This window comes from Cricetulus griseus, assembly GCF_003668045.3.
Source record: "Cricetulus griseus strain 17A/GY chromosome 1 unlocalized genomic scaffold, alternate assembly CriGri-PICRH-1.0 chr1_0, whole genome shotgun sequence".
Taxonomy (NCBI): Eukaryota; Metazoa; Chordata; class Mammalia; order Rodentia; family Cricetidae; genus Cricetulus; species Cricetulus griseus.
In genome coordinates this window covers 266,477,865-266,501,309 of record NW_023276806.1, presented here as the reverse complement: position 1 = coordinate 266,501,309, position 23,445 = coordinate 266,477,865, and the positions used below count along the sequence as shown (strand labels likewise).

Here is a 23,445-nt window from a genome sequence, read left to right as displayed (position 1 = left end):
TGGCTGCATTTGGATTTCTTTCTCCACTGCCATCCACTTTCTTTTGCAGTGCTGAAGATTAAACCCAGGGCTGCACGCACAAAAGGAGATCTCTGTCAGCAGCCCCTGGCTCAGCCCTGGCCCCTAGGTTTGTTTCTTCCCCGGTCAGGTATAATACTGTGCATTTAAAAGAATTTGATGGAAGTTGTGGCATTTGCTGATGGTAACCTCATGAGCCTTGTCTTTTCCTTTGAGTGTGTGTTTATTCCGAATAAGAATAATTTACCTTCTTTTTCCCTGCTCTTGTTCAGCAAGTTGCTTATGAGTTTCTAGATGAGTCGCTTTTGATATCATTGACTTTTGTCTGTTGTCCTTTAGACAGAATTATTTATGGAGACATGTTCTTACTGTATCTCTCAGACTGGCCTTATCTCTTGACCCACTTCCCTTGCTTTGGGAATGGGAGATCACCATGCCCAGCATCAGTTTTTATTGAATTGGCTTTTTGTTCATATGTATTTATGTGAAGTTAACCCATCTTCCTCTATCATAGTAAGCGTGGCTCCTTTACCTAAATGATAGAAATATTTAATGCCTTTTTAAAAAAACATTTATTTCTTTGGTGGTGGTAAGGGATGGAAGGGTGCTGAGTGGAGTTCAGCAGATAATTTGTGGAATGTTCTGTCTTCTACCATGTAGTTTAGAGGGGTTGCGCTCAGGTCCTCAGGTTTGGCAGCAAAACTACACTCTTCACTGTGAGTTGCACCATGCAAAGCTCTATGTGCTGTGTTTTTCTATCACTCTGAGTACTTTCTCCTTTCTCCTGGCTTTGATACATGTGTGGTAACAACGGTGCTGTTTATTTTCCTATTATTTGACAATTTCCCCACATGTCTTGCTATTGCTGCTGTGGTTTGAGGGTACCCTGTAGGATACCAATCCTTGTAGATTTGGGTCTTGGTAAATAGAGTGTTTATGCTTGAAGGGCTCTTGTGTTTTGCAGGATGTAGTTCTTTCTCCTGTCCTGTTTCCAGATGCATGGATTTTCTACCTCAGCTGGGACTCTAGTCACAAGGTGCAGGCTGGATACAGCTTCTCTACTATGTAAATTGGCCAACTTTTCGATGTTCAGGTTTTATATATCATTGCAATGCCTTCTCCACCGAATACCCAGAAAGTCTTTGTGAATTTGTTTCAATTGTCATTTTTGCTTCCCTGTATCCTGAAGCTGTGTTAAGCTCTGTTACACATCTGTAATTTTGTGTCTTAATCAACCAACCTTGCCATTACGAAATGTCTTTCTTAAATATGAAAAGATTGCATTCCTTGAGTCTCGAGAGATTGCTCAGTGGTTAAGGTCAATTTCCCAACATCCACTTCAGTCAGCTCACAACTGCTGTAGCTCCAGCTCTGATGTCCTCTTCTGGACTCTTCAGGTACCAACATACACCATTCCCCCCACCCCCACCCCCCCACCCCCCCAATCCCCACCCTCCCGACACACACACAAGCACATCCATATGCAGACACAGACAAACAGACAGACCAACACACACGCACGCACACATACACACACACACACACACACACACTCACACACACACACACACACACAAAGATTGGAATCAAGATTCCTTCTTGTGGAGCTTGCCGTGTGATGTGCTGTTTGTGCAATCATAGTCCAGCTATGACTGGAGTTTGCAAGTCCAGCCTCCCTCACTGTCCCGCGCGCTCTCTGTATTCCTCGCCAGCAAGAAATACACGCAGGACACTCGGATCCTTCTGCAGACAAGCTTTAATGCATTAGACTGAACAGAGACTGAGCAGAGACTAAGCAGAGACTGAGCAGAGACATTGAACGAAGAAAACCATCCCTATATAAAAGGCTGACCAGCCGCCTGGGACGTATTACCCTATGAATGGCTTCAGCTCCTCAGGGAAGAATGAGCCACGGGATAGGCAGAGATCAAAGGAATGGAGATTACCCAGCGCCTGTGAAGTAATTTACACCTTGGTGTCTTCAGGCAGCATTATAATGCAGGAACCGGCTTCCTACATATCACCCTTTTTTTATTAATTAATGAAAAGGCTTTATATTATTACAAGCAAATAGGTCACCCATATGTTGAGGGATAGAGGCAGGGGTTGACCTTCCCAAAATCAAACATTAAGACTGTGTACGAGAGTCACCATCAGGCTGTCAGTTTGACCCGAAGTACTCCCGACCTGTCCTCTGCCGTTTTTCTGGGAAAGGGGATTCTCAAGGCAGGTAACCCTTATGCAGGTCAACGTACCTCCCAGAGAAGCCTGTATAATAGGCAACTCTGTGCGATGCCTATGCTCAGCATCCCTCTTTTTGGGGCTGCACAAACCAGACACTCTACCCTGTGCAGTGAGCCTAGGCTCCGGGTGTGCAAGAGCTGTCTGGCCGGCGGCCTATCGCTTGGCCAAAATATAAGCGCTTGAATGATCTCTTGGTTTGAGCCCTGGAGCTTACATGCCAGTCAAAAGTAACAGCATTTCGCAGGCGGCTGTATTAAACAATTATATCCATCCCTTTTCTTACAGACCAGCCAAAAATAACAGCAATCTGTAAACGGCTGCATCGAACAATTACCCCCACCCCTTAAGTAGAGACAATCGCTCCGCCAAGGGCAGGAGTTAATCTGGATAACAATAGCGGCTCTCAACTCCCGGGGGTAGAGGGTGGAGTTTCGACTTTAGTCTTTTTGGGATCCACAGGGGATTCTCTTCATCCTGTGAGAAAACACAATATCGCTCCCCTGGATCTTATGAGAATAGGATCCGGGCCTTTCCAAAGATCAGTTAAGATATCTTTCCATTTTACCATTTCCTTTTGGCCTTTTAGTTTTTGAGGTGAGACGCTTGGCCTCGGTATGGCCCCCAGCGTTAATGTAAATGAGGCTTTAAAGCCCCAGGCATTCCAGGCCTTTAAGAAGTGTTGAATAGCAGGCATGGCCTTTTCCCCTATCAAAGACTGGGAAAGCCATCTGTAATTTTTTCCATTCCTCTGATGGTAAGGAGTCGGTACCAAATAGTGGATGTGCTGATAGAAGTACACCCGCTGAATTAATAGGCGATGGCCTCATATTTGTTTTTACTTTTGGCAGCTCCTCCTCTAGCTCTGCTTCCTTGTTAGAGTCTAAAATCTCAGAGTCTGAGCTGTTCAGCTCCAAGGCTTCCAGTTTCGTTGCAGGGCAGAGGCTAGGTTTTAAATCTTTATTTCTCTTAAATTTACCGGGGTGTGACCGGCCATTCCCCATTCTTTCTCCCTCCTTCTCTGTCTCTCCCTCATCCAGCTGAGCTGTTCCTTTTAAAACTTTATCTCTTGAGCTTTTAGAGTTATCAGAGCTATCAAGATTTAAAGCTTTATACACTCCCTTGTCAGTAGACATTCCAGGAGGTCTTTTTTTCTTATTTGTTGTAGTTTTTTTTCTTATATACATTCCCATGTCACTAGACATCCCGGGAGGTCCTTTTTTCTTATATTTTATTGTTAGGCGCGCCCCATCTCTCACTACATTTGGTTTCTGATATGTAATTCTGGACTTCTTTAAGATTGCTGTAACAGTGAGAAAAGTCAAAATAGCTCCTAGTAAAAGCATAGAAGCCTCTATATTAACCTCCCACAATAGTAACATTCCCAAGCCAAAGTCTAGAAAAATCATACCTCTCCGAATTTTTCTCATTACATTCGGTTTCTGATATGTAATTTTGGACTTCTTTAAGATTGTTACAACAGTGAGAAAAGTCAAAATAGATTAACCTCCCAAAATAGCAACATTCCCAAGCCAAAGTCCAGAAAAATCATACCTCTCCGAATTTACCACCCTGCAGTTCTGAATCCGCCTCGTTAGAGGGGTCTCTGAGGTGCTGGAGATGTTAAGCTTCCCGGGTTTCGGCACCATATGTCCCGCGCGCTCTCTGTATTCCTCGCCAGCAAGAAATACACGCAGGACACTCGGATCCTTCTGCAGACAAGCTTTAATGCATTAGACTGAACAGAGACTGAGCAGAGACTAAGCAGAGACTGAGCAGAGACATTGAACGAAGAAAACCATCCCTATATAAAAGGCTGACCAGCCGCCTGGGACGTATTACCCTATGAATGGCTTCAGCTCCTCAGGGAAGAATGAGCCACGGGATAGGCAGAGATCAAAGGAATGGAGATTACCCAGCGCCTGTGAAGTAATTTACACCTTGGTGTCTTTAGGCAGCATTATAATGCAGGAACCGGCTTCCTACATATCACCCTTTTTTTATTAATTAATGAAAAGGCTTTATATTATTACAAGCAAATAGGTCACCCATATGTTGAGGGATAGAGGCAGGGGTTGACCTTCCCAAAATCAAACATTAAGACTGTGTACGAGAGTCACCATCAGGCTGTCAGTTTGACCCGAAGTACTCCCGACCTGTCCTCTGCCGTTTTTCTGGGAAAGGGGATTCTCAAGGCAGGTAACCCTTATGCAGGTCAACGTACCTCCCAGAGAAGCCTGTATAATAGGCAACTCTGTGCGATGCCTATGCTCAGCATCCCTCTTTTTGGGGCTGCACAAACCAGACACTCTACCCTGTGCAGTGAGCCTAGGCTCCGGGTGTGCAAGAGCTGTCTGGCCGGCGGCCTATCGCTTGGCCAAAATATAAGCGCTTGAATGATCTCTTGGTTTGAGCCCTGGAGCTTACATGCCAGTCAAAAGTAACAGCATTTCGCAGGCGGCTGTATTAAACAATTATATCCATCCCTTTTCTTACAGACCAGCCAAAAATAACAGCAATCTGTAAACGGCTGCATCGAACAATTACCCCCACCCCTTAAGTAGAGACAATCGCTCCGCCAAGGGCAGGAGTTAATCTGGATAACAATAGCGGCTCTCAACTCCCGGGGGTAGAGGGTGGAGTTTCGACTTTAGTCTTTTTGGGATCCACAGGGGATTCTCTTCATCCTGTGAGAAAACACAATATCGCTCCCCTGGATCTTATGAGAATAGGATCCGGGCCTTTCCAAAGATCAGTTAAGATATCTTTCCATTTTACCATTTCCTTTTGGCCTTTTAGTTTTTGAGGTGAGACGCTTGGCCTCGGTATGGCCCCCAGCGTTAATGTAAATGAGGCTTTAAAGCCCCAGGCATTCCAGGCCTTTAAGAAGTGTTGAATAGCAGGCATGGCCTTTTCCCCTATCAAAGACTGGGAAAGCCATCTGTAATTTTTTCCATTCCTCTGATGGTAAGGAGTCGGTACCAAATAGTGGATGTGCTGATAGAAGTACACCCGCTGAATTAATAGGCGATGGCCTCATATTTGTTTTTACTTTTGGCAGCTCCTCCTCTAGCTCTGCTTCCTTGTTAGAGTCTAAAATCTCAGAGTCTGAGCTGTTCAGCTCCAAGGCTTCCAGTTTCGTTGCAGGGCAGAGGCTAGGTTTTAAATCTTTATTTCTCTTAAATTTACCGGGGTGTGACCGGCCATTCCCCATTCTTTCTCCCTCCTTCTCTGTCTCTCCCTCATCCAGCTGAGCTGTTCCTTTTAAAACTTTATCTCTTGAGCTTTTAGAGTTATCAGAGCTATCAAGATTTAAAGCTTTATACACTCCCTTGTCAGTAGACATTCCAGGAGGTCTTTTTTTCTTATTTGTTGTAGTTTTTTTTCTTATATACATTCCCATGTCACTAGACATCCCGGGAGGTCCTTTTTTCTTATATTTTATTGTTAGGCGCGCCCCATCTCTCACTACATTTGGTTTCTGATATGTAATTCTGGACTTCTTTAAGATTGCTGTAACAGTGAGAAAAGTCAAAATAGCTCCTAGTAAAAGCATAGAAGCCTCTATATTAACCTCCCACAATAGTAACATTCCCAAGCCAAAGTCTAGAAAAATCATACCTCTCCGAATTTTTCTCATTACATTTGGTTTCTGATATGTAATTTTGGACTTCTTTAAGATTGTTACAACAGTGAGAAAAGTCAAAATAGATTAACCTCCCAAAATAGCAACATTCCCAAGCCAAAGTCCAGAAAAATCATACCTCTCCGAATTTACCACCCTGCAGTTCTGAATCCGCCTCGTTAGAGGGGTCTCTGAGGTGCTGGAGATGTTAAGCTTCCCGGGTTTCGGCACCATATGTCCCGCGCGCTCTCTGTATTCCTCGCCAGCAAGAAATACACGCAGGACACTCGGATCCTTCTGCAGACAAGCTTTAATGCATTAGACTGAACAGAGACTGAGCAGAGACTAAGCAGAGACTGAGCAGAGACATTGAACGAAGAAAACCATCCCTATATAAAAGGCTGACCAGCCGCCTGGGACGTATTACCCTATGAATGGCTTCAGCTCCTCAGGGAAGAATGAGCCACGGGATAGGCAGAGATCAAAGGAATGGAGATTACCCAGCGCCTGTGAAGTAATTTACACCTTGGTGTCTTTAGGCAGCATTATAATGCAGGAACCGGCTTCCTACACCTCACATCCTTCCTTTCCCATGGAAAGGCTCAAAAGGGCCTCATGCTGTAGGCAAACACTGTGCCCATGGAGTATGAGCCCCAGCCCTGTTTTCTTTCTTTTTTTACTTATAACCCACCTTTGTCTTTATATTTGAAGTGTCCAGAGGTTTGATTTTCCCCATGTATTTAGGATCCAAGTTGCCTTTGGCTGTGGATTAAATTTTTTAAAATTTATTTTAGAACATCTTAGTCTAGTTATATTTCTATGATCTCTCATTATTTTAAATACCATATTTTAAATACCAATTATTTATAATAATTGCCTTAAGTAGAAGATGCATTTCTTTTAGTATTTATGCTTGTTTTCTGTGATACAATTCTATTTCTAATAATAAAAGGATTATGCGTTAGCCATTTATAGTGCCCATCTGAGAGGTATAAAAGCCATCTAGGAAATAGGTCACTTGAGTTCCTGGCCAGCCAGGGCTACATAGTGAGACTCTGTCTCAAAAAGCAAACACACACACACACACACACACACACACACACACACACACACACACACACACACACACACGACCCTAATGATAATTTCTGGAAGGAAGAAAAACATAAAGATGAAAATTAAAATTACCTAGAATGCTCCTTCCACATATATTTGTTTTGTCAAGTTGTGATTGTTAGTTTTTTTGTTTTTGTTGTTTTGTTTTGTTTTTTGAGGTAGGGAGAGTATCACTCTGGAGCTTGCTTGGCCAGCCTGGCCTTGAACTCAGAGTACTGGGATTAAAGGCATGTGCCACCATACCTGACTTCCTTTCACAGAAATTTTAACATGTAGTTACAATCTTTCTGAGTGCTCACTAAAATGTTGAGCTCTTTCAACAGTGATTATTGTGGTAAAATAATCAGAGGATACAATAGCATCAGTCTGAGAACTGTAAGTTACTATTTGTTAATGTATTGTTTTTAATGTGTGTGTGTGTGTGTGTGTGTGTGTGTGTGTGTGTGTGTGTGTGTGTGTGTGTGTGTGCCTGCGAGAGTTTGCACTGTGTGTGCAGTTGCTGGTAGAAGGCAGAAGAGGGCATTAGGTCACCTGGAACTGGAGTTGCAGACAGTTGGGAGCCACCTGATGGAGTGCTGGGTCCTGAACCTGGCACCTGCACAGCCACAGGCTGTCACTGCTGCTGAGAGGCTCTCCTGCCCCAGTCTGGGACTCTGGGCTGTCTTCATCTTTGAGACCTCCGGACCTGCCAAATACTTGCCTGTCCTTGCTGCTAGCCTGGGTCAGCCACCGTTCTGCTTTTTACGAGTGTGAACACATTCAATGCTTCAGGGGAGTGGAATCCCAAAGTCCTTGGCTCTGTGACTGCCTTATCTCAGGCACCATCTGAGGCATTTTGATACGAAGCTCCTGCTGCTGACTCGTCATGAGCCTCGTGTCTTTGAAACAGGCCTTAGGTGTTAGTTCGGGTGTGGCTGTTTCACCAGATCATTGCTCTAAGCTGTTTTACTGTCTTCCCCTCTGTATGCCCCTGCCTCAGAGTAGAGCCTCACATGTTCCTGCCCCTTCCCTAGGTATACTTGATTGTTGCTGGCCTGGGACTCAGAGCTGGGATTAAAGGCATGTGCCAGCATGTCTGTCCCTGTCCCTTTTATTATTATTACTCTATTTCTTTATTTGTTTTTTTTTTTTTGAGACCTCTTTGTAACCCCGGCTGTCCTGGAACCTGCTATGTAGACAGGCTGTCCTAGAACTCAGAGATCTGCCTGCCTCTGCCCCATCACATCTCAACTTCCCTTTTATGTTGAGACAGGGTGGCCTTGAACTTGTGGCAATCCTTCCTCAGCCTTCCTTGGTATCCCACTAGCTGTTGGCCTCTCTTAAAGTTCATTTTGCTCCTTTCTTCTATGATAATTTGATTTACCCCCAAATCGCCTGCTTTTCGCATGCTGTTTTCCAGGTCTGGGATTTCCTTCCTTTTCTCAGACTTGCACTTTTCTCTAGTTTCTGTAGCATACCCGGGATTTTGTTGAACATGCCTGCTTCCTAATTATAATCACGTGGCCGTCTTGCGTCAGCTCTGTTGATTATACACCGTTCTTCCTGCTCTTCGGTATGCCTCGTAATTTGCTATTGGACATTCCTACTCACAGAACACTGGAAAGCAGAGTGAATGGTTTGGTTTTCCCTGCGGAGGGCCTGTCTCCTCTTAGCAGAGCTCCAGAGAACCATGCTGCGTCTTAGTTAATGGCCAGTCTTGGCAGTGTGGAGCTTGCTCCTTGGGATTTAGCTTTGGTCTCAGATGCCACACTTCAGTTGGATCTTGACTTCATTCACCTGGGACTGGGATTATGAAAACTTGGATTATTTTGTGGGACCCAGTGGTCTGTCCCTCTGGGGTTGTAGTCTTTGATCCAGTCTGCTACCCCACACATCTGGCTGCAGTTGCCTGTTGGCTGCTTGTAAATAAAATGTGTCTGGGACGCTCCCAATTGCACAGAACTGGCACCTGCCATGAGAGGTAAGAGGGCAGATGTGATGCTCTCCTGGCTGTTGATGCCTCAGGTTTTCTCTCTGCGATTCAACCCAAGTGTCTATGCATCTGTTGTTTTCCATTGCTGCAGGAGTAGAGGTCAATCTCGCCCTAAATTCTCATCTTCAGAAACAGGCTTCTCTCCAGTTGTTTTTAGTTACATCAGACTAATCCTGAAGTCCCCACATCTGCTCAACAGCCAAGCTTCCCTTTTTTTTTTTTTTTTTTTTTTTTTTTTTTTTTTCCTTGAGACAGGGTTTCTCTGTGGCTTTGGAGGTTGTCCTGGAACTGGCTCTGTAGGCCAGGCTGGCTTCATACTCACAGAGATTGATCCTCTACCTCCCTAAGCTTCCCTCTGTAGCTTACTACCTACTGCTGTCTGTTATGCATTTTTGCCATTGTTAAATTCACGTCACAACAAAGGTGGTGACGCACGCCTTTAATCCCAGCACTCAGGAAGCAGAGGCAGAGGACGATCTCTGTGCATTCAAGGCCAGCCTGGTCTACAGAACAAATTCCAGGACAGCCAAGGCTATAACACAGAGAAACCATGAATCAAAAAAATCAAAGAAAAGAAACAACAATAACAAAAAAAATGTGTGTCATTGCCAAAAATGATACAAGTGGAGTATCTTATAAAATTCTCAGTAGAAATATGTCCCAACTGTCATGGTTCTTTGAAATCCTTACAGATAAAGATTTAAGATTTCGGGCCTGTAGAGATGGCTCAGAGGTTAAGAGAACTGGCTGTTCTTCCAGAGGTCCTGAATTCAATTCCCAGCAACCACATGGTGGCTCACAACCATCTGTAATGAGATCTGGTACCCTCTTTTGGCCCATAGAGATACATGTATGCATAATAAACACATAAATCTTTTAAAAAAAGATTTAAGATTTCAATGTGTAATGAGTGCTGATACTCGTATGGATTCTGCCAGTGTTGGTATGCATATGGGGACTTGGAAAAAGAATCTCGTGTTGCATGGACAGATTATAAAAAGGCATCCGTGACTGCTCCAGGCTGGGACCTTGCACAGCTGCGCACACACAGTACATCTGAGCTGGGAAGATGAGAGAGTTATAAAACATTGCCAAGTATGAAATTCGTATATGACTACTGTAAACACACATATTTTCCCTTGTTTATAAAATTGAGCTGGATTTGTGTTACTGCTTTTGTTTTCTTTACTTAATCATAACATATCATTGAAAATCTATTACTGAGAAGTTTCTAGAGAAACCAGGGGCCATAAGAGAATCTCCCTAAGGGGGAAGAGTTGAACATAAGTTCAGGGTGTGGTGGTTGAAAAGTTTCTGCACCCTGATAAGCTTCTCTGCTGATGCAGCACTCCAATCATACCAAATCAGACTGAATCAGAAAAAGCCCACATTTAATGGATACAACACTCCCACTCCCAGATGGCCTTCCAGCCCTCTCAAGAGAGGAGACAGCAAAGAGACTAGAAAAACCACAAGTCTATTTTCTGGGAGGCAATTTAAATACCCAGTGGGAGTGGTCTTGAACATCTCTGGTGGAGGGGTCATCGTTTGGCTAGCTTTCTGAGATGCAGCAGGGTTTGGAGAGAGATAGGGGAGGGGGGCTTGGGTGGAGCTTCCACCATAACATCCCAGACTCTTTGGGTATATGGATGCCAGGGACTGGGGTGAAGCTTCCACCATAACACTGGTCTCTCTTTGTAACAAGTATTGAAAGTGTTGGTTGAATGTTAAAACTTCTGCAACAAGTAACAGTAAGCCTTTACATGCATGAAAATGGTGGACCATAAGCAAAGCACTGACCATCACCTGATTTCTGTTGCACAGGCATACTCCAACACCCAGACGGTACAGTTCTGAAACAGCTACAGCCACCGCCACGGGGCCCGAGAGAGCTGGAATTTTATACCATGGTAAGTGATGCAAGATGCTTTGTTATTCTACGTGCTCTTCAGTCACTCTGCTGTGACTCAGAATGAGAAACGTGTTTGACAGCATGCCCTGGGTCCCCATGTAACAGACAAGCCTCATGCTTTGTGGAAACGGTTTATCTCCCAGTGTTTCTGCTGCAGCCTAGAATTTTCTGTTCTGTTTCACGTCCTAAATTCTTACTCTGAGTCACGAAATTGATTTCAATCAACTGGTCGTGACCCACAATTGGAAAAACACTTAACAGAGTTTGTCACTCTCAGAAATGCCAAGTTAGGGTTTTTATTGCAGCTTCTTAGAGGCTTGTTTGGTTCCCTCTGTGACACGGTGCTTGTGTCTCAGCCTTCCCTGTGCTGTGTGTCACTGCGCCCTGCCTCCGAGTCTTCAGGGTTTCTCTGCACTGTGGGAGAAGGGCTCATTTCTAATACCCAATTCGTCATATGACCCAGAATGATTTTTTTTTTTTTTTTAGTGTGTTCACGGTGTTCCGTGACCACCAGTTATTTAACTTGCAAACATTTTAGCCACGTGGTTCCACCTTCCCTGCCCACCAACCACAGGCCCATCTTTCCCCATGTGCTTGCTGGCCTTTGTATGCCTTCTCTCAAGTAATGCTTAGTCAGATATTTCCCTCGTTTTGTAGTTGAAGTGTATATAAAAAGTTCAGTTACATCCTTTCAGTAGTTCACTGTGAATATAAGCCCCCTGACCAAACACCCGCTTGCCGGTGCTCCCTGCCCTTCTCTAGTTGTCTTTTCACTGTTTTGGTAGTGCCCTTCCAAACACAAAGTCATGAGTTTTGATGAGGCCCAGCTTATATCTGTGCTTTCTTTGGGTGCTATTTTGAGAAAGGGTCTTATGCTACATATAGCGTAGGAATGTATCATGAAGCCCAGGACAGCCTCAAGTATGCTGCAGTCTTTCTCAGTTTCCAAGTGTTGAGATTGCAGGTGTGCACTGCCACACCCAACTCTAATCAGTTTCGTTTGGGCTTTTATCGACTGCCCTGATTAAGAGCTCACAAAGGTGCCTCCACCCCACTGGGAGCTCCCTGTCCCTCTGTTGTTATGCACTCTTCTGTCCAGTGTTGTCTCTGACCCTCTGAAAGCTCTCTCCATGTAGTGCTCACCTAACACAAGGAGCTGGAGGTTAGGTGGCTAGCTCACGTGCCTAGGGCAGCTGTAACAAAGTAACACAAACTGTTTGGCTTGAAACGCACAAGTGACTTTTTTCTCACTTAGCCTCCTTGTCAGGCTGCACTCAGGGGTTTCTTCCAAAGGCCTCTCCCTCTCCTCCCTGTGGGCAGTCCCCTCAGATCTTCTTCTGTGGGTTTGTGTCCTGATGCACTTCCTGAAAACACCCTCAGCATGACGAGCCCTGGTTATAACCTTTAATTTATTGAGAAAACCAGGCAATTTTTACAAATGATTCCAGGAGGCTGGCAAGGTGGCTCAGCCAATAAGGGAGCTTGTCTCTAAGCCTGATAACCTGACTTTGATTGGGATCTACATAGTGAAAGGAAAGAATTGATGTCCTTAAGTTGTCCTACACACACACACACACACACACACACACACACACACACACACACACACACACACACACACACACACACACCAGACTTTATTTGCCTGTGTTCAGAGAATTACCTTGAATTTGGCATCAGTTATATACAACTCACATAGTAGCAAATAGTTGAAAGATGTTGACAGGCAGGACTTACCACCAGGAGACTGTTCCCTGTGGATCAGCAGGACGGTGTGCTGTAAGTAGCTGGTTATTATTACAAACCCATGCAGGATGAATTTCGGGTCTTTTATCCTTGGTCTTCCTGAGGGCTCATGGAAACCTGACCAGCCCTGCACCTCTGTCCAGGTTTACGCTGCCGACTGTGCCGACACTGTTCTCCTGGAGCTGCGGAAACACCTGCCCAAGTACTACGGCGTCTGGTCCCCGCCTACCGCACCAAACGGTAATGCGTTTTAAGTACTTCTCGTAGTTTAGTTCCCAAGTTTGGCTTTATGAAGGGTCTGTGTAAAGGCTGTAAAACATGGAACTCGTGTACTTTTCCTTCCTACCTTCACTAAACAAAACTCACTGGAACTTTCGCTTTTTATCGTCATTTTCTTGAATGACATGTTACACATTAACTGATAAATCTGCTACAATTTTGTGAGAACATCTTAGTACTGTACTAATTTACTAATGTCCATTTCTTATCAAAAGAGTAAAACATTAAGAACCCAGGCAGAAGCACACCCCCGCCCCCCATAGCTTCTGTCTCCTGCCTTACTTCCAATCTGCAGGCTTTGACTTTCAGTCTTTTGGGAAACTGGGAGGAGAAATGAGATTGTGTGCCTGTGTCTTGGAGTCTAGTATTTTCTGTCTGTCTGTCTGTCTGTCTGTCTGTCTGTCTGTCTGTCTGTCTTGCTGTCTGGTTTAAAGGTCTTATTTCCAAATATATGCAGATGTTTATGATTGAGAATAGCATTCTGAGTAATTAATTACTCAACAGACCATTAATTGTAACTGCCCTTGGATCCTTTTTTTTTTTTTTTTTTAATTTTTAAATTGTTTTGAAACTACATCTCACTGTGTAGTCCTGGTTGACCTGCCTCTGGTGCCTGGATGCTGGGATTAAAGGCATCTGCCACCACATCCACGGGTCCTCATTCTCTGTATTCTGTGCAATACATGGTTGTGAACACACTTGCCATTGTAGCATCTTTCCTTCCCCCACTGCTATGAGAGGCACTAGTCAGGAATGCCATTCATGAGACCCAAGACGGAAGGAAGCTTGGCCGTCTGGGTCCCACTGAGCTGTGCTGACCACTGCTGCTTGACACCTGAGCATTTAGTACCGAGGACAGTGTGAGTAGAGGTCTGGATAGTGAGGTACTTGCCTGAACAAGGTTCTTGGAGAGATGGGTCAGAGGTAAAGGGCACTGGCTATTCTTGGATTCAGTTCCCAGCACCCATAAGGCGGCTCATAACCATCTATAATTCTAGGGGGTCTGATACCTCTTCCGGCTCATCAGGCATCTGCACACACTTGGTGTCTATACGTACATGCAGATAAAAGTCATACGCATAAAGTAAAAAGGACATTTTTAAAAAGAAATATTTTCTTTGGAGAACTGGGCATGATGGTTATGATTTAGATAAACATAAACATGTATTATTGTGTGTGTGTGTGTGTGTGTGTGTGTGTGTGTGTGTGTGTGTGTGTGTGTGTATAGTGCATACACACACTTTTTCTTTGAGACAGAGTCTACCTACCTACCTCTGACTGTCCTGGAATTCACTATGTAGACAAGACAACCTGGAACTCACAGCGATCCACCTGCCTCTGCCTCTGGAGTGTGCCACCACTGCTTGGCCATTTTCTGTTTTGCCATCATTCTTTTTTTCTTTTTGCTATGGAGACATCATATTAGAAAAGAAGTACAGCATCAGAAAAGCTGTTCTCACATCTGGTGCAATATTTTTTTCTGTCTCCGATAAAAACTAATCCATAAGGCTTTCTCTAGCAGGATCAAAGCAGGGAGGCACCGGTGCAGTTGGCAGCAGCGCTCGAGCAGGTGTGTCTGTGTGGGAAGTGAGGAAATCAGGAAGATACATCATGAGGGCTGAGCACCTGCAATGACCCGATTGAGCCTGGCATTCAGATTGCATTTTGCCATCTTAGCTCTTTTCAGCTTGAGATAAAAATCAATATGTAATAAATAGATGTTCTTGTTAATGTTTAACTGTAGGCCAAGGCTTAGGATTAGCTTCAGGGTGGAGAGGTATCTGTTATCAAGTGCCTGATTGAGTCATGATTATGCCTTTTTATTTTGTGGTTATTACATCGTATTTGTCTTCCTGGGGCAGGGAAGAGTTTGCTCCAGGGAGTCGGCCTGCATTTGTACTTATCCTGGACACAGTTCAACTTGAACTCATGGTGACCTTGCATGGGTTTTAATACCTGTCAGTCATGTTCATGTTTAACACTTAGTGTATCCTTACTGTCCAGACCCAGTGCTCAGTAATTAACAGGTGGCACCAGGCGCTGTTGTGGATAGAACATTACTTCTGTTCCTCAGGAGCAGCCCTGGACGGCAAGGTGTATTAAATGCTGTTGCCTGTGTGACCCCAGGGCAGTGCCTTGTCCCTTGAGACACTTGAGACATTCTGGGACTTTGACGACACACCCTCAGCACTCTGGACCATGACACCTCTATTTCATGGTGGGTCTGTGCTGGACTCGAATCTGTACATGCCATTGAAGTACAGGGACATGGTAGGATGGCACAGGCTAACGCATGACATGTTGGAGCTGACATTTGTTTCTGCACGTGCCCTCAGCCCTTCCTTTCCCTCTTTGTCCTCACCATAGGGATCACTCATTTCTCACAAAAGGGACAACATGTTATGACATGAACTGAAGACCCGGAGAATTGTCACAAGTTGGTTACCTCTGAATCCCAAGTGTCACATGTTTGCCCGTGTCAGTAACTGGTTGTGGCTTGTGTTCCAGATTGTGACAGGAGCACTTCTGAGGTCTGTGGGTAGCACTGAAGTTGTGTTGCGCCATGACGCACAGCAACGTTTGTGACACACCTTAAGCCGTATAGGTGGAGACCAGCCCCATTTCTGTACTTCCTGTATGCCAGGGATCTCTTCCTCCTTCCATTCAGTCAACAGACACATGGAAAAACACCGCTCCACTCTGGACCCAGAGGGGCCTCCAGGAAAAGACATCTTTTGTGATTGGTGTGCAGTTGCCTCAGAAGATGGTCCTGTAGCAAAATGCCTTTGATCTTTACAGAACTGAGTTCAAGACTGACTTACTTTGACTTGAGCTTTATTCTATTACACCACTGAGAGAATTTGCTAGTGGCAGTTTTCAAAATGAACAGTATTCAGATTTATAGACAGGACAACTGTCAGCCTAACAGTCTGGCGCTCAGGTTGTGGCCCACTTTCTTATTTCTTCTCTCTTTCAAAAGCTTGTGTTAAGCCGCTCTCAACACAGCACCAGTTCTCTCCTAGGAACACTTGTGTACCTTTCTTTTTGTGTGTTTTGGAACAAGCTCTTGCTATGTTCCCAGGGCTGGCCTGGTAACTGTGATGCCCAGGCTGATCTTCAATCTAGGGTGCTCCTGCTTCAGCCTCCTGAGTGCTGAGATGACAAGCATGCATTTCCATCCCCGGAGGCCTAGAACTCTGTATGCCTAAAGCAGGTTTTGATGTTTAGTTTTTACAACTTTGAAGAAAAGGTACAAATGAGAATCTTCTTTGGTTTTTTGAGACAGGGTTTCTCTATATAGCCCTGGCTGTTGTGGAACTCATTCTGTAGACCAGGCTGGCCTCGGCCTCGAACTCACAGAGATTCACCTGCCTGTGTCTCCTGAGTGTTGGGATTAAAGACGTGCACCACCACTGCCTGGCCAAATGAGAATCTTAGCTGCGCCGTACTTCACCCTTGTAATCTCAGCACTGGAAGGCTAAAATGGGGCCTTCTGTGAGTCCAAGGCCAGCCTAGGAAGACCCTGTCTCAAAAACATTGAAAAAGAAAAAGAGAGTGGGATATTGTTCTGATTTCTGTGTGTGCACATGTGTGCTCGAGTGCATCTGTATAAAATGGGGGCCAGGGAATGGAAACACCTACTCAGTCCTCCCAAGGCCTTAACTCATTATAACTCATTTCCATGCTGAATGCTAGTGATCTAGTTGTGGCCTAATTCCAAGCATAGACACGTGAGAACCCGGTAAGTTAAAGAAACTCGATCTTGACTATTTGAGCTAAACACAGAGTAAAAACCTTGCATTTGGGCCCTACTTGTTTAAGAAAGGACTTAATCTGTTGTAGTGTAAGTCGGCTGGGTCCACAGTGTCCAGTGCAGTGACACCCATGTTTTGTAGGCATTCACTGAATGGGAGGAGAAGAAAGAACAAAAGGATTTCTAAGTTGGGTTTGCAGGCCAGTGTCTAAATTATCAAAAGACACATTTGACGCATAGAAAACAGCCTTCCATTGAGATGTGTGCGGGCCTCCCAGCTGACAGTACACACTCATATCCAGCCTTACCTCAGCATGACCCCAATGTCATCTCCAAGTTAATGATGATGTTGTTGGGGTACCGGGTATCTCCTGTGCTAAGGTCCTTCGTCTTTACTGTACTTGGGATGTCATTGATGCTCTTCAACACTGTGGTGAGGGTGAAGCTATTCTTTCCCAGACACTCCATCCTGTGGTTGTCTTTTCAAACACAGAAGCTTGGCTGTGTCCAACTGAGGTTTGTCCACTTGTCCTTTGCTATTTGAGCCTGCGCTGGTGCTGTGTCTGGACCTGTTGTTAAGGTGCCTGGGCAGCTTGTTTTCAGGTTCAAGCCCCTAGATTGCTTGATCCTTCCAGGCTGCTGTCCCATTGCCACAGTGCTAACCTGTCTGCCCTGCTACCCCTCATCCTCTGCAGAAGATTTAGGCCGATAAGTCTGAGGGCCTTGACAGTTTTGAAGGCCTGAGTTGTTCTCATTTGGTTCCACACAAGCATCTTTGTTGTAATTTCAAAACTGTGTCTGTCTGGATGGGACCGGAAAAAGGGACATTTGTTAGTGCACAGGGCTTCTCTGACCCTGGTGCCTTTTACCAGGTTAAGAGGAAATGTACACTTTTACAACTTTACTATGTGTGTGCACACACAATTTTGCATGCATGAGCTACAGCATACATGTAGCAGTCAGAGGACAACCTTGGGTATTGGCTCTCACCTTCTACCTTGTTTGGGACATGGTCCCCTAATGGCTGCTGGATATACCAGATGGCAAGCCTGCAAGTTCCCGAGGATCTTACTTCTGCCCCCCATCTCTCTGTAAGAGAGGGCTTGGATTGCAGATTGTTTGCCCAGCTTTGCCTGGGTCCTGGGGATGCTAACTCACCTCACTCCTGGTGCTTGTTCTCACTGTACTGACTCATCCATCTCATGGGTCCTCGGGATGCTAACTCACCTCACTCCTGGTGCTTGTCCACACCGTACCCACACATCCATCTCCTCAGCCCCGACAACTAAAACATGAATCATGTTCTCATTGAGAATGGTGACAGGATTGTTTTCCTTAGGAAGAAGGAGAATTATTTCTTTTCTTCTTTTCTCTTTGCACCTGGGTCTTTGCTTTCAAGGTAGTAAGTGGCAAGGGGGGATTTGATGGCATCATTTGGGTTCAGTCCCCAGTTTACTGATGCAAACGAAGAACAAACTTTACAAGATTCTTAAAATACTAAGAAATCTTGTTCTGAGCCCAGATGGCATTGTGTTCATAGGGGATGGTGTTCCCATAGCTTTTTAGTGTTGCACACTCACTTTGCTCCTGTGACCTTGGCGGTCACACACGGGAGGGATTTCTCTGACGTTTATCCTTAGTAATGAATCTGTGGACTCTAGATTTACCTAAAGTCTTTCCTCCTCCAGCATTTCCTCTTTGTTCTTCTCGGGAGGTTATTTGAGTGCTATGATTGATGGCCTGCTGTTAACTAAGGTTTTTCCTCTGATAACAGATGTATACCTAAAACTGGAAGATGTGACTCATAAGTTTAATAAGCCCTGTATAATGGATGTGAAGATAGGGCGGAAGAGCTATGACCCCTTTGCCTCATCAGAGAAAATCCAGCAGCAGGTCAGCAAGTACCCTCTGATGGAGGAGATCGGGTTCCTGGTGCTCGGCATGAGGGTAAGAGTAGCTTCGGTGAGGTGTACCTGTCTCCCTTACACACCACTCACTCCATGGGACGGCAGAACTGGTGCCCTGTGCAGTTGGGTCACCCATGAGGAGTGTGAGCTACGAGGGCTGGGGCTTTATCTGTTGCTCACTGGTCTGTGGTCAGTGACTGGTCCTGACATCTAGTCCGTAATTTATACATAATGACCAGGCCCTAAGATGATGATGCTGGTAATCTTGTTTTAAAGAAGTTTTAAGTTTAAGTGCACAGAAATGTTAAAAGTTACATACTCATTGTAGCTTCCCTAGAAGAAGGTAACTGTGTTATACTTTGCTTTTGTTGTTGTTGTTGTTTTGTTTTTTTGAAACAGGGTATCACTGTGTGGTCCTCATTGTTTTATAACTTGCTTTGTAGACCAGACTGGACTTGAACTTAGAGATTCACTTGCCTCTGCCTCCCAAGTGCTATGAAAAAGAACTATTTTATAAATAGGAAAAAAAAACCCACATCATTTCATATTTTTACTTAAAACAGTTGTTTTATTTACACATAGTTCTATGAATTAGCATTTAAAATTTTTTTATTTTAGTTTGGCAGTGTTGACGCATGCCTTTAATGCCAGCACTCAGGAGGCAGAGGCAGGTGGATCTCTGTGAGTTCAAGGCCAGCCTGGTCTACAGGGCAAGTTCCAGGCCAGCCAGAGCTGTTACACAGGGAAACCCTGTCTCGAAAAACACAAATAAAATAAAATTTTTTATTTTAACTGACACGTAAGACTCATATTTATGTTTTGATATGTGCACATACTTTTCACCTCAGGATAGGCACAGGGTTGGCGTCATCTGGTGACTAGGGCTGCTAGGGTCTCTCATGGTCTGGCCATATGTCCATATGCCATCTGATAGAAGCCATCTGATCGACTTGAGCATCCGTGCCTTGAGGCTAAAATCTGAGGAGCCAGAGCAGGAGCCTCAGAAGTAGGAACGACTTGTGTTTTTTTGGGGGTGGGGGGTGGGGGTTGGGTTGTCACATGATCCTTCTCCACCTCTGATGTCACAACACAAATACCAGAATATGATGGGAAGGAAGGATTACTGAAACCATTTTGCGGAAGTCACCATAGCGGGGAAGTAACATGGCACATGGTCCTCTCAACCAATAGTGTGTCTAGATGTGCCCAGTGATTGCAGCTTGCAAGAATGGGCAAGTGACAGATGGTCTTCCTTTCATCTTAAATGGGCATTCAGAGGAATTTGTGGGAGATTGCTAATGTGCCAGTGATCCCATGCTGGACTTGGTATCTTGATCAATAAAGCATATAAGAAAGACAAAAGGGGGCCAGCAGAATGGCCCAGTAGGCAGAGGAGCTTGCTGTGAAAACCTAACAACTTGTATGGCCCCCAGGACTCACTTAAGGCAAAAGAGCGAGCCAACTCCACAAAGTTCTCTCCTGAGCCCTCAAGTGCTCTACAGTCTGCTCTACCCTTCTCATAGGATGGGGTTTTCAGCCTAAAGGGAGCTCTCCCCGTGTCTCCTGACTTTCCTTCCCTCCCAGCTCTCACACCTTCTACTATCGATTCTCTTGTCATTCTTCAACACAACTTCTGCCTATTCGTTATGGGCTTTTGTTGTCATTTGTTATAAAAAAACAAAATAACAAAAATAAAACAAAACAAAAAAAACATGTTTACCATGTTGAGTTGCAGATTGAGCCCTCTCCCCTTCAAAACTAAAGCAGTCCTTTTCCTGTGTAAAGTCATTTTGTTGCTATAACACAGCTCTCTCGTTAGTCACAAAAATGTTTTGCTCTTTTTCCTATTTAACATATCCCGAGGTCTCAGTGGCTCATAGTATCATTCCATAATGGAACGTTCTCCTTTTGGTGGCTCCATGATTGTTTCCAGGCTTTGCTGTTACCCGCCATGTTACGGTGAGGCATGTGTCTGCCTCCTTCTACCATTCACTGTGCAGTGTGTCCTGGCACAAGTCTGTGAGGTGGAGTGCTGGCTTATGTGACCCCACAGCTTTGATGGCTGACGCAGTCGTTAGCTGGGGAGCTTTGCTCCTGGCCAGGCACTTGACAATGTATTAGACATTTGCTGTATGGATGAACTCACCTTGAACTTCTGATCCTCTTGCCTCTCTCTCTCTTACCAAGTGCTGATATTACAGGCCACTTCAATTTCTTTTTCTGTGGCAGTTTCATGTAACCCAAGCTTGAAACTTGCTGTGTAGCCAAGGATGACCTTGAACTTCTGCCCTTTCTCTTCTCCTTCCCCAAGTATTGAGGCATGTGTCACTAAGCTCAGCTAAACTTGCAATATTAGGAAATGCTTTCATCTTGACCCTGTAAATTTGCAGTCGATTCTGATGGGTTGAAAAAGGTAATTCTATCATATTGAAAATCTATGTTACTCTTAGCAGCTGCTCAGAAGTGGGGCACCTGAAGGCCAGGTGCTCTTTTAGCCCCTGCTCATGTGGCGATATGTCCATCCCTTCACATCCACATGAGGGATCGTGTGTCACTAGCCCTGAAATCACCACGCATGGCCAAGGGCACCCGTATTAGTGTTTGAATGTTCACTACTCTTTTATTTTGACAGGTTTATCATGTTCATTCTGACAGCTACGAGACACAGAACCAGCACTACGGAAGAAGCTTAACAAAAGAGACCTTAAAGGAAGGTGAGCACCGAAAGTGAATGCTTCACTGTTGCAGTTAGCAAGATGCTTCTAATCGCATTTGTTTTGATTCTCCTGTGGAATAACAATTAAACTCATAGACTTAGAAAAAGCAACCTAAATAGACAGAAGCAGGTTTACCGTTATCCCTGGACCCTAATATAGCCGAGTGTGAGTTGTGGGTAGGTGAGGTCTTGTTGAAGGAAGTGTGTCACTGTTGAGGTGGGCTTTGAAGTCTGATATATGCTCAAGCCATGCCCTGTGCGTCAGTTCACTTCCTGTTGCCTTTAATTGAAAATAAGTTTTCTTTTTTTTAATTCAATATTTTCTGATTCTGATTTCCCCTTGCCCAACTCCTCCCTGATCCTCTCTACTTTCCCACCCACCTAAATCCACACCTTTTCTTTTTCATTCTCATTAGGATACAGACAGGCATCTAAAATTAATAATAATAGACCTATGGTGGTCATGGACACCTCTAGTCCCAGCACTCCAGAGGCAGAGGCAGGTGAATCTCTGAGTTCAGGGACAGCCAGGGCTACATAGAGAAACCCCACCTCAAAAAAACAAAAGAAAAGAAGTGATAAAGTAAAATTAGATAAAATTAAAACAAAACAGAATAGGAAAACAAAAAACAGACACACACACACAGAGAAATCCCATAAAAACACAAAACCAGAAACCATTTCATATATGCAAAGGACCAATAATGCAAAGAAAAGAAAGAAGGTGCTGACAAAGCATTATGAGACAAAGAACCTCCAAAAATGCCATTGAGTTTGTTTTGTGTTGGCCATCTATTGCCGGGCATGGGTCCTGGCCTTAAGAGTGGTTTGTGTATCTAGTGAGACTCCACTGGAGAAAATTAATTTTTCTTTTGAGAACAGTTACTGATTTGAGATAGCTTCTGTGTTAGGAATGGAGGCTTGTGTCCACTTCCCCTCTCAGTGCCGGAAGCCCTGTCAGACCCAGACGGGTGCAGGCCCTGTGTGTGCTGCCAGTTTCTGTGAACTCTTATGTGTTGGTCCTGCTGTATTTAGAAGGCTTTGTTGCTTTGGTGTGTGTTCAATCCCCACGAACACTTACATTCTTCCCTCCTCCTCTTTCACAGAGTTCCCTGGGACATGGGGGGGGGAATTTATGGAGAATCCCATTTAGGACTGTGTGTTCCAAGCTCTTTCACTCTCTGCACATTGTCTGGCTATGTGTTCCCATCTACTGATTATAGATCAAAGGGCTTACAGCTGGGTTGGTGTTTACCTTTCTCCTTTGGTAGTATGCAGCATACCATCCCATAACAACCATGAACATTAGTCATTATGGATGAAGGCTCTAGCTAGAGACCAGCTCAATCAACTTCTCCATGTTCAATTAGTTGTATAGGTACTTCAGCATTAGGGCCTTACCATCAGTTTGTGGGTAGCAACTGATAGCTTTGGCAACAGCCTGGGTTGCTCGGGGGTCCCCATGGGGGTTCTTTGGTCAACAACTCAGTTAGATGTAATTCATTCCTTCAACAGGATGCTTCATTTGGTGATGAGAGACGTCCACCTGGGCTCCATCTCCCCAGTATTTGGTGATTCCATTTAGATCACCGTCATAATAGGTTTTTATTTTCTGAAGCTTTTTTCCATACAACCCTTAATTAATTTTAGCTGTCCCTTCCTGTATTTCCTATCTCACTCCCCCACTCCCACTTCTTCCTCCACATTTGATCCTTCTGTCTGTACACACACACACACACACACACACACACACACACACACACACACACACACACACCCGTCTTAGTCAGTGTTCTGTTGCTGTGAAGAGACACCATGACCATGGTGACTCTTATGAAGAAAATCATTTAGTTGGGGCTCGCTAACAGATTCTGAGATTTGGCCCATGATCATCAGGGTGGGGAGCATGGCAGCATGCAGGCAGACATGGAAGCTGAGATTTCTACCTCCAGCTCTGAAGGCAGCAGGAAGAGAGTGCCATGGGGCCTGGCTTGGGCTCTTGAAACCTCAAATCCCACCCCCAGGGACACACTTCCTCCAACAAGGCCACACCTACTCTAACAAGGTCATACCTCCCAGTCTTCCCAATCAGTGCCACTCCCGGGTAACCAAACATTCAAATCTGTGAACCTATGGGAACCATTCCCATTCAAACACCA

At 44.7% G+C, this 23,445-nt stretch overlaps 1 protein-coding gene across 1 annotated transcript in view; it reads left to right on the top strand.

Moving 5' to 3' along the window:
* Ipmk (inositol polyphosphate multikinase) overlaps positions 1-23,445 on the top strand; it is a 40,479-nt gene that overhangs the window by 10,793 nt on the left and 6,241 nt on the right. The window contains exons 2-5 of the mRNA XM_027395122.2: positions 10,797-10,882; positions 12,774-12,870; positions 18,438-18,610; positions 21,203-21,284. Of these exons, the coding sequence (XP_027250923.1) occupies positions 10,797-10,882; positions 12,774-12,870; positions 18,438-18,610; positions 21,203-21,284 (438 nt within the window). The remainder of the gene's footprint in view (positions 1-10,796; positions 10,883-12,773; positions 12,871-18,437; positions 18,611-21,202; positions 21,285-23,445) is intronic.